Raw genomic sequence first — 11,990 nt, forward strand, 5'->3', positions numbered from 1 at the left:
CAACAAATCTTTTAGCAGAAAATATAGAAAAGGACATTGACAAAGATTTAGCAAAGATTTCTTTTAAAGGATGCAAAAAGCAAACATACTCACATACTTTGGGACATCTTCATAATCTAACCGCTAAGGGTTTAAGGTAAGATAATAATTCTTCAATCTTTTTGGTACTCTGCACTTTTCAAGGGCTCACTGGCACACGCCCTGCTGCCTGTGATTCTCACAACCTACAAGAACGCTCACATGGGTGACATGAGGTGGCTCGAGGAGACTGAGTGCCCGACTCAAAGTCAAAACAGCTGGGGAGCAACAGAGGCGGCACAAAGGCCAGTGTTCCAACAGCAAGCTCGCAGCATTTTTCTATCACACAGCCACACTCACTGTCCTCTCCCCCAAGCCACACTACGTAGGAGTTTGTGTCTCTATGGCCTTCTGACCACACGAGCGTTCAGAACCCGCTGACTCTTACAGGCTGAGAGCAGTGTTTTCAAAGTATAGGATCAGAATAACTCGGTGCTCGCTAAAAGGAACTTGGTCCTCAGAACAGAACCAGTACTTCAGAGAAGGGGCAGGAAAATCAGCTTTGTGTCTTGAAGCATCGCAGGTGATCCCAGTGCTCACTGCAGTGTGGGAGATGATCGCTTTAGGGCAAGCCAGCAGAGGTGTCCACTCCTCTGGGCAGCCTTGGCTTTCTGAGGTCCCATCACCTCCCTCCTATCTTCTCTCCTGTGGGGAAGATGTTCCACCCAGAAGGCGGGAAGGAAGAAGTTTCTTCGGGGTCTGAGAAGGTGGAAGCCATTTCTCTCCATGGCAAAAACAGAGGTGGTGGGCGAGTGTGCTCAGGATTGGGGTCCCTGCAGGGAATCACCACAGTGCTTCTTTTCATGCTCAGGTCATGTAGGGGATCTTGGGGTGATCTCAGGGATGAGCCCATCAGCTCCCTCTTTCTCATTTTAACCGTTTTCTAAGAGGCAAGCAGAGCTTTGGTCATGGGCTCATCTCTGCCGTCAAATCACTCTGACTTTGGGCAGATCTCTTCGGATCAAGGCTGCACGTAAGTACTGCAGTGTGGGAAATAAACGGGATCGTTTGTGGTTAGATCCACAGGACAACTAGCAGACAAGAGATGTGGGAAGCTGCAGATACAAAAAGTCTCCGGAGCATGTGCTCAGGGTTACTCCCAGTTTTGCTTAAATGCCAGAGGGCCACTCTGTCATTAATCTGTCATTTGGAACCTTATTGCTAAAAGAGGCTTTAACCAGCACTTACTTCCAACTAAATGCTCGGATTGGCTCTGAAATGACCACTCACCCCACGGCATCGTGCAGCCTGTTCCAATCCCTTCGTGATAGGGAGTTCACCTCCTTCCCAGTGCCCTTCGCTGGCCCAGCACTTCAGTCATCTGGGTGACAGCCTGGCTCCTATTTCTCTCTCTCTCTCTCTTTGCCCCCTGGTTTCTGACCAAGGCAGTGCATATCCCTTCATATGGGAAGCCCATTATAACATGACCCTCATCTCTCCCCCGTGCAGTTGCACCAAGTGGCCCGACACGAGTAAGTCCCAACCCTGACATCCCGGACCCCTCCCTGGAGATCCCAGGGTGGACTGAGGGGTCCCAGGGTGCCTGGGTGGGGAGCAGAACCAGGTCCAGGGTGGAGAACAGTTTCCTGCTGGAGTGGGGTGGGAGATAGAAGCTTGAGGAAATGGTTAAATAGGACTCTCTTTGCCATCCCCATAACAGCACCTCCCATTTAAAATCAGCTTTAAAGCTAGAGAACTCCTTCCACATTCAGGATTTCAGCTCTTAACGCTGCACCAGGTAGACATGGTTTCTCTCCTTTAACACATGGTCGAGCAGTTGGGGCATCAGCTTTGAGTCAGGAAAGAGGGTTAAATACTGACTCTATTCCTTTACAAGCTGAGCAACTGTAAAAAGAGTATTGATCTTCTAATTCTCAGTGGAATTATATCTCACAGAGCCAAACAGTGCTGTGTGGGGACTAAATAAAAGACCTTAATGTAGATAAGGCACGTAAGCACATTACCTGTCCAAGTGCTCAGAAATGGGGAGTTATTTGCTGGGGGGAAAAAATGATATATGTGTTAATCTAGGATTTGAATGCACACTTCTGACTCAAACTTTTCTTTCTCATTTATCTCATATACTGTTCTTTCAGTATACTACTGACCCTAGATATCTGCAAATTCAACTCTGTAAATTGAGATTTAAAAATCCATTCACGGCTGGGCACAGTGGCTCATGCCTGTAATCCCAGCACTTTGGGAGGCCAAGGCGGGTGGGTCACCTGAGGTGAGGAGTTTGAGACCAGCCTGGCCAACATGGCGAAACCCCATCTCTACTAAGAACACAAAAATTAGCCGGGCGTGGTGGCGGCCGCCTGTAGTCCCAGCTACTCGGGAGGCTGAGGCAGGTGAATTGTTTGAACCTGGGAGGCGGAGGTTGCAGTGAGCCGAGATCGTGCCACTGAACTCCAGCCTGGGTGACAGAGTGAGACTCCATCTCAAAAAAAAAAAAAAAAATTTTTTTTTTTTGCTAAATGCTTGCCTGCCCCATCCTACCTCCACCAAACCTGGCAGCTCCAACTTCCTTTAACCTTCTAGGTTGCTCACAGTTCCTACATCCACATTTGCTTACCCAGCTGCTACTTCAAATTTATCATGTTCAAGATTGAATTTGCAGAACGCGCTCCAAATTCCCCTGGTGTCAGCTAGTTCTCTAAGCAACCACATGTCCATCAATACATGGGCTCCTGGGCTCCCGGCTCTTGACCGTTCATTCATCTCAAATGCATGAAATGTCTACTATTCTATACAGTTTAGTTCAGCCCTCTTTTACTGGTCTCTACATTATGCCTGGCAGTGTGCAAGATCCGGAGGACACAGGAATACAGAGTACGGTCCCTACTCTAGAGACTCTCTCAGTCTTGCAGAGAATGGATAGTTAAGCAAAATGTGGAAAGGGTCAATCCTGAAAGAATGCAAAGACCAGAAATAGTGCAGAAACTAGAGTGGTTACCTCTGGGGTGGGAGAAGACGTCACCAGGAGGAGATGCTTAAGTAGGTACTAGAGCAGGTCTTACCAGGCTGACGAGAACCGAAGGAAAAACATTCAGGCTGGAAGAGCAGAAGGAAGAAAGCATATTGGGTGAAAAGGAACAATCAGTGTGAAGGACAAAGACAAAATATGTTATGTATTCTAGAACCATACAAACTGCAAAGGCACTGCTAGAGTAGAGAGTGGAGGTCAGACAAGCAGGTGAGTGCATTGGGGCTGAAGCATCCTGGGCCTTGACCGCCTGGCCATAAACTTGAGCTATTTTGGGGGAAATGGGGAACCTCAGCTACTGTATGGCAGTAGGTAAGGCAGAGGTAAGCGCTTTACCTCGGCTTTCCTGGTATGTTCCTGCGGTAGTTCTTAGAGCAAAAGCTCACGGTATGAGTCTCCACAGCCTGCTCTGTCTGCCCAAGAGGGAGCTGCAAGTTACTCCTGCCTCCTATCCACCGTTTTTCCTACACTCCCCACATACCATAGTTTTGGAAAAAGTTGTATCCTCACTTTCATTGATCTATCTTCTGTTTCTGTTGCTTCTTTGATCCATTGGTTATTTTGGAGGATGGTGTTTGATTACCACAAATATGTGAGTTTTCTCCATTTTTTCTTCTTTCCATTGCAAATTTCACTCCTTTGTAACTGAAGTACATACTTTGTGTTATTTCTATCTGTTGAGTATCACTGAGGTTTGTTTTATGGCCTTGCATATGGTCTGTCTGGGGGAACGCTCCAAGGACGGCTGAAAAGAACCTTGTTCTATTTTGGGGTGGAGTTTTCTAGAGCTATCTGTTAGGGATACTTCATTTGCAATGTTCAAGTCCTCTATTTCCTTGTTGATCTTTTACTTAGTTTTCCCGTTCATTATTGAAAGCGGGATATTTGGTTATTCAACTACTATTGTTATCTATGTCTCCCCTTGTTTCTGTCAGCTTTTGCTTCAAGCATTTTGATATCTGTCTATAATTATTATACATTTCTGATGAACTAAATCTCTTATTATGGAATGGATATTTTTTATCTCTAGTAACTTGTTTATTTAAAGTCTATTTTTCCTATTTTTTTTTTATTTAAAGGCTAATGTATAACCACTCCACCTCCTAGTGGTACATGTTTGCATGATCTATATATTCCCATTTTTTAAGGTCAACCTATTTGTACTTTTGAATCTAAAGTTTGTCTCCTGGGCCGGGCACGGTGGCTCACGCCTGTAATCCCAGCACTTTGGGAGGCCGAGGCAAGGGGATCACCTGAGGTCAGGAGTTTGAGACCAGCCTCACCAACATGGTGAAACCCCATCTCTACTAAAAATACACAACTTGGCCAGGCATCTTGGTGCACACCTGTAATCCCAGCTACTCAGGATGCTGGGGCAGGAGAAACATTTGAACTCTGGAAGCAGAGGTTACAGTGAGCTGAGATCACACCACTGCACTCCAGCCTGGGCAACAGAGTGAGACAATGTCTCAAGAAAAACGAAATAAGTGTGTCTCCTGTAGACAGCACGTGCAGGCATACTATGTTATGTCACACTTGCCTTTACTGCGCTTTTTCTTTTTTTTTTTTTTTTTTTTTTTTTTTTTGAGACGGAGTCTTGCTCTGTCACCCGGGCTGGAGTGCAGTGGCCGAATGTCAGCTCACTGCAAGCTCCGCCTCCCGGGTTTACGCCATTCTCTTGCCTCAGCCTCCCGAGTAGCTGGGACTACAGGTGCCCGCCACCTCGCCCGGCTAATTTTTTGTATTTTTAGTAGAGACGGGGTTTCACCGTGTTAGCCAGGATGGTCTCGATCTCCTGACCTTGTGATCCGCCCATCTCGGCCTCCCAAAGTAGGTCCTGCATTGTTGTTGTTGTTTGTTTGGTTTGTTTTTAATGTTTCTGACAACCCTGCATGCAGCAAGCCTGTCGGTGCCATTTTTCCAGCAGCATGTACTCATTTCACATCTCTGTGTCACATTTGGGTAATTCTCACAACAGTTCAACTTTGTCATTATGATTACATCTGTTATGCTCGTCTGTGGCCAGTGATCTTTGACATAGCCATTGTCATTATTTGGGGGTGCCATGGACCGCACCCACATACGAAGTTGAACGGAATCAATAAATGTCGTGTGTGTCCTGACTGCTCTGCTCATCAGCCATTCCTCCGTCTCTCTCCCTTTCCTCAGGCCTCCTTATTCTCAGACATATCAATATTGAAATTAGGCCAGTTAGTAACCCTACAAAGGCCTCTAGGTATACACGTGAAAGGAGAGTCACACGTCTCTCACTTTAAATCAAAAGCCAGAAATGATTACGCCGGTTGAGAAAGACAAGCAAGAGCAGAGACAGGCCAACAGCCAGACCTCTTGCACAAAACAGTTCGCCAAACTGTCAATGCAAAGGAAAAGTTCTTGAAGGAAATTAGACAGTGCTACTCCAGTGAACACTCAAATGACAAAGAGAGTGAAACAGCCTTCTAGCTGATATGGAGAAAGTTTTAGTGGTCTGGATAGAAGATCAAACCTGCAACAACATTCCCTTAGGCCAAGGACTAATACAGAATCAGTACCTAATTCTCTTCAATTCTGCAGAGGCTGAGACAAGCAAGAAAGCAGCAGCAGAAAATTTGAAGCTAGCAAAAGTTGGTTCATAAGGTTAAAGGAGAGCAACCCTCTCCATAACATAAAAGTGCAAGATGAAGCAGAAAGTGATGACGTAGGAGCTGCAACGAGTTATCCAGAAGATCTCGATAACTGATGATGGTGAGTACACTCGACAACCGATTTTCAATGTAAACAAATCCGCTTTCTACTGGAAAAAGATGCCATCTAGGACTTTCATAGCTAGAGAGGAGAAGTCAATGCCTGGCTTCAAAGTTTCAAAGACAGGCTGATTCTCTTGTCATGGGCGAATACAGCCGGTGACTAAGTGGAAGCCAACGTTCGTTGACCATTTCAAAACTCTTAGGACCCTTAAGAATTTGGCTGAATCTATTCTGCTTGTGCTCTATAAATGCAGCAACGAAGCCTGAATGACAGCACATCTGTTTATAACACGGTTTACTGAATATCTGAAGCCACTGTTGAGACCCACTACTCAGAAACTAATATTCCTTTCAAAATATGACTGCTCGTGGTCACCCAAGCTCTCCGATGGAGACGTGCAAGAAGGTTGATGCTGTTTTCATGCCTCTAGCACAATATCCATTCTGCAGCCCAGGGATCAAGGAGTCATTTTTACTTTCAAGATTTTTTATTATATAAGAAACACATTTTATAAGGCTACAGCTGCCACAGATAGTGATTCCTCTGATGGATCTGGGCAAAGTGAAGGGAAAACTTGGAAAGGATTTACCATTCTAGACGCCATGAAGAAATTCATGATTCATGGGAGGAGGTCAAAATATCAACATTAATAGGAGCTGGGAAGAAGTTGATGCCAGTGCTCATGGATGAATTTGAGGAGTTCGAGACTTCGCTGGGAGGAAGAGTTTTGTAACTGCAGGTATGGTGGAAAGAGGAGAGGAACAGAATTAGAAGTGGAGCCTGAAGGTGTGACTGAAGAGCTACAAAGTTCACAATGAAACTTGGACAGAAGAGTAGTTGCTTCTTACGGGTGAGCAAAGAAAGCAGTGTCTTCAGATGAACGTTACTCCTGGTGAAGATGCTGCCAACATAGTTGAAATCACAGCAAAGAATGCAGCACACGACACGAACTTATTTGATAAGGTGGTGGCAGAGTTTGAGACGATGGCCTCCAATTTTGAAAGAAACACTACTGTAGGTAAAATGTTGTCAGACAGCATCACATGCTATGGAGAAATGTTTCCTAAAGGGAAGAGTCAACTGATGTGTCCAACTTTATTGTTCTTATTGAAGAAATTGCCAAAGCCACCCCACACTTCAGCAACCACCACGCTGGTAAGTCTGCAGCTGTCAGCCTCAAGGGGAAACCTTCCGCCAGCAGAAGGATCATGACTTGCTGAAGGGTCAGGCGATTGCTATCATTTCTCAGCAATAAGGTATTTTAAATTAAGGAATGTATATTTTTAGACATAATGCTCCTGCACACTTAACAGACTACAGTTTACTATAAACGTAACATATATGCACTGGGAAACCAACACATTGTGTGATGCACTTTATTGCAATATTTGTTGTATTGAGGTGGTCTGGAATCAAACTCACAGTATCTCCAAGGTACGCCTGTAGCTGGGTTGTGTTTTTTAAAAAATATTAAGATTTAAAAACTATCATGCAGCTCACGCTTGTAATCCCAACACTTTGGGAGCTCGAGGCAGGCGGATCACTTGAGGTCAGGAGTTCAAGACCCTCCTGGCCAACATGGTGAAACTCCTTCTCCACTAAAAGTACAAAAATTAGTGGGGCATGGTGGTGGGCACCTATAGTCCCAGCTACTCAGGAGGTTGAGGCTGGAGAATCACTTACACCTGGAAGGCAGAGGTTGCAATGAGCTGAGATTGTGCCACTGCAGTCTGGCCTGGGCAACAGCAAGGGACTCCGTCTCAAAAAAAAAAAAAACAACTCCCAGGTTCAGGTGATCCTCCTACCTCAGCCTCCCAAGTAGCTGGGACCACGGGCATCTGCCACCACACCCAGTTAATTTTCTGTTTTTGGTAGAGATGCGGTTTTGCCATGTTGCCCAGACCCGGTCTGGAACTCCTGGGTCCAAACAATATGCCCACCTTGGCCTCGCAAAGTGCTGGGATTACAGGCATGGGCCACGGCACCCTGCTGAAGCTATTTTTATTTAGAAGAAGAATTCCAAGGCCAGGCACAGTGGCTCATGACTGTAATCAAACCACTTTGGAAAGCCAAGGCAGAAGGATCGCTGGAAGCCAGGAGCTGGAGACCAGCCTGGGTAACATAGCGAGACCCTGTTTCAAAAAAAAAAAAAAAAAAAAAAAAAATTCAATTAGCCAGCCATGGTGACACAAGCCTGTGGTCCCAGCCACTCAGGAGGCTGAGGTGGGAGGATGGCTTGAGCCCAGGAGTTCAAGGCTACAGTGAGCTGTGATGGCACTGTTGTACTCCAGGCTGGGCAACAGAGTGAGACCCAATCTCTAAATAAATAAATGTATACAAAAAGAATTCTACAAAATATTTTTACAATTTCTCTTGTAAGCTATTAAAGAAATTGCAGGACATTTTAAATGTTAGACTTGACAATAAGTGAATACAAGTTTAGTATGGACTCTGACGCAAGCCAAATCGTACTAAAAAGGTAAGAAGGGTGGCACATACCAAAAGTGACCATAGACAAACCTCATTAATAATTGTGACTACAAAAGTCTAAATAAAATATTAGCAAATTGATTCAGTGGTTCATACTGGGTATACAAGTATGCTTCCATATCAAGCAGGCTATCCACAAAATATATCTTGAATGACACTGAAAAACCATTTGATTAAAAATGCAACAGCCATACCTGATTTTTAAAATATGGTTGATAAAATACAAAGAAAAACAATAGTTGCTAAATATACATAGCCACTTCTGCTTTACAGTTCATTACTGGCCATGGCACAACATCCTATCTCACCAATATCCTCTTTGCCCCCAGACATACTGGCCTATATTTACTTCCTTAAACACAAGAACGACCTTTCCCTGCTCAGGGCCTCTGCTCAGGGCAGCTGCTTTTCTGCAAGGCTCTTTGCCCATCGTGTTACAAGACTGGCTTTTTGTAGTCCTTCAAAGACATTAGCCATGGTTGCCTATCTCTACATGCTGGAATTTGATACAATTTATATTATCTCCTTTATAAGTTTTCACATTTTGAATGTTTTATTCCATATATATTCGGTTTTCAAAAGGAAAAAAATTAATCTTTAATATATTTTGATAAAATATACTAGTATGTTTGGTTTTAGTATGTTTGATAAAAGACAAAACACTGATGTAACTTTTCCCGACAACATAAGTAGACAGTTATCCTAATACCATTTATTGCATAATGCAACCTCTGCCTGCTGAATTAAAGTACTACCATAACAATTCGCTACATTCCACAGGAACTTGGCTGTTTCTTATGTTTCTAGGCAGTTCTGATCTGTTCATTCCAGCACCAGTACCCCTACTATTGCAGAGTTCTTAATATTTCACAGAGCAAGTGTCTCCTTGTCTTCAACATTTTCCTAGCTTCTTTTCATTCCTATTTTTAGAGGAAATGTAAACTAGCTTTTGTCCCTTTAAAACCCTGTTAGAATTTTATCTTTCGAATAGGTTAAATTTTAGAATAACTCAGAATATGCACCTTTGCAACATCTCATCTTTTTATCTAGAATCTTGGTTGTATCTGTCCATTTAACAAATTTTTACTTTATGCCTCCATAGAGAATTTGAAGACCATACCTGATTCTTATTCGTATCTTAATGCATAGATTGTTCGCTGATAATGTGTTTCATATTATACTTTAACCTTAGTATTCTTATCATTCATATATAATAACAGGTACTATTTATTCAGTGCTCTCCGCATGTCAGCTCTTTCTGTTAAGCACTTCATTCCTTAATTTCCTCCTCACCCCAACCCATTTTTCACATTAAAAAAACCTGAGTCTTAAAGAACGCAAGTGACCTTCCTGAGGCATTACATCCAGGAAGAGGGAGTGCTTGGACTCAAATTTAAGAGTTCCCACAGGACGGTGTTTAGCGCTGCACTACATGGCTTATGGGGACCATCAAAGCTGAGGGCCTGTTCATATTGTGGTGGGTCACTTCACTGACTAATCACAAACATCTTTTTTTTCTAATGATGTTTCGACTGATTTTCTTAGATTTCCCAGACAGATTATATCAGCAAGTAATAATAGCTCTTCTTTCTCCTTTCCAATATTTTATTTCTCCACTTCCTCCAATTGGACAATAATTTATTGTAATGTGTATACCTGTGTTAAACACCACTTAAAACCCTATGTAAAATCATAACACTAAACTTTAAACACTTCAAGACGATTGGAAGACGGCAGGATTTAAAATATGACTTAGACATTGTTTTTATAATATTCAGTACGTCAGGTTAGAAGTTGCTGGAATAAATAAGTTGCATACTTTCCATATTCTATTTCTGTGCCTATAATGACCTGTTGCTTTTATTATTTTTAAAGTTTAGTCCAAGATATTTTAATGCTAAGAAAAGAGTTGATTTTGCTTATCTTTGTGTCCTTATTCAAATGAGGGCACTTAATAAACATTTGTTGGTGTTAATGTTGCAGAAGGTTGGGGGAATGGATGGAGATAACCAGAGTGAGAACTCACAGCTCCTTCTCCTGGGGATGTCAGAGAGTCCTGAGCAGCAGCGGATCCTGTTTTGGATGTTCCTGTCCATGTACCTGGTCACGGTGGTGGGAAATGCGCTCATCATCCTGGCCATTAGCTCTGATTCCCACCTGCACACCCTCATGTACTTCTTCCTGGTCAACCTCTCCTTCACTGACCTCTTCTTTGTCACCAACACAATCCCCAAGATGCTGGTGAACCTCCAGTCCCAGAACAAAGCCATCTCCTATGCAGGGTGTCTGACGCAGCTCTACTTCCTGGTCTCCTTGGTGACCCTGGACAACCTCATTCTGGCCATGATGGCGTATGACTGCTATGTGGCCATCTGCCACCCCCTCCACTGTGTCACTGCCATGAGCCCTGGACTCTGTGTTTTGCTCCTCTGCTTGTGTTGGGGGCTGTCTGTTCTCTATGGCCTCCTCCTCACCCTCCTCATGACCAGGGTGTCCTTCTGTGGGTCCCGAAAGATCCACTACCTCTTCTGTGAGATGTACGTCCTGCTGCGGCTGGTATGTTCCAGCACCCACATCATTCACACAGTGCTGATTGCCACTGGCTGCTTCATCTTCATCACCCCCTTAGGGTTCATGACCACATCCTATATACATATTGTCAGAACCATCCTTCAAATACCCTCAGCCTCTAAGAAATACAAAACCTTCTCTACCTGTGCCTCACATTTGGGTGTGGTCTCCCTCTTTTATGGGACACTTGCTATGGTATACCTGCAGCCCCTCCACACCTATTCCATCAAGGACTCAGTAGCCACAGTGATGTATGCTGTGGTGACACCTATGATGAACCCTTTCATCTACAGCCTGAGGAACAAGGACATGCATGGGGCTCTGGGAAGACTCCTAGGGAGACCCTTTCAGAGGCCCAAATGAAGGTAATTTTGAAAAGGGGATTGAAGACTGGAATTATCCTTCACCAGACATCAGGCATTATGTTGTGGGATATACAACAGTCATTAGGGTACAAATCCAGCTCAGAATGAGCTGAGCATATCTATCTGTGGTAAAGAAAAGACAATGTGTATCCCAGTGCCTCCCAGACCTCACCAGCCTTGGCAATAAATAATCTGTCATGCTAACACTACTACCAGGATTTTACAGGGTCAAATATTTAAACCCGCTTGATCATAGGCCCACAGTCCTAGGCTTATCTATATATACCCAGTCATAGCTTAGGGAGGGCTCTAATGTTCTCTAGCACCCATTCACTTATGACCCAGCAGTTTGGCTTCTCTAAGGAGCCTGCTATCTTCAAGCTCTTTGGAGAAGACACTTTGCACCACCCCTACCACAGATGCCCTGGGTGAGGCTTCCCCTTTCTTGACACTCTAACAGGTACAACATGCACCACTTCAATGTTGACATATAGTCACTCTGGACACAACCCATATGGTTCCTGCAGAAATGCCAACAAAATTCCTGTTGTGGTCCGGGTTGATTTTATCTTTGGGGCCTCAGAGCAATACTCTCTTGCCTTTTCCCTGCATTCCTTTTCTCTGTAGGAAGTCAGACCTTGCCCTTGGAAAGACCATCCTAGCTTTTATTTCTGTAGTTCCTCACCTTCCTTCTCTTCACGCAAGAGTTCCATCCATCCCTCAAAACAAAACTCTCAAACGTCAATGCATAT

The 11,990-nt window shown here is 44.0% G+C and overlaps 1 protein-coding gene across 1 annotated transcript; it reads left to right on the forward strand.

Moving 5' to 3' along the window:
- Nucleotides 1-10,282: 10,282 nt before the first annotated feature.
- Nucleotides 10,283-11,236, forward strand: LOC103242146 (olfactory receptor 1D5). The gene has a single exon (XM_008009848.3). It carries the CDS (start codon nucleotides 10,298-10,300, stop codon nucleotides 11,234-11,236), a length of 939 nt encoding a protein of 312 aa, XP_008008039.3. The 5' UTR covers nucleotides 10,283-10,297.
- Nucleotides 11,237-11,990: the final 754 nt, after the last annotated feature.

Source organism: Chlorocebus sabaeus, chromosome 16 (genome assembly GCF_047675955.1).
Source record: "Chlorocebus sabaeus isolate Y175 chromosome 16, mChlSab1.0.hap1, whole genome shotgun sequence".
Taxonomy (NCBI): Eukaryota; Metazoa; Chordata; class Mammalia; order Primates; family Cercopithecidae; genus Chlorocebus; species Chlorocebus sabaeus.

Bases quoted from the DNA above. Each gene is read 5' to 3' on its own strand.
- LOC103242146 (XM_008009848.3), top strand. From the start codon at position 10,298: ATGGATGGAGATAACCAGAGTGAGAACTCACAGCTCCTTCTCCTGGGG.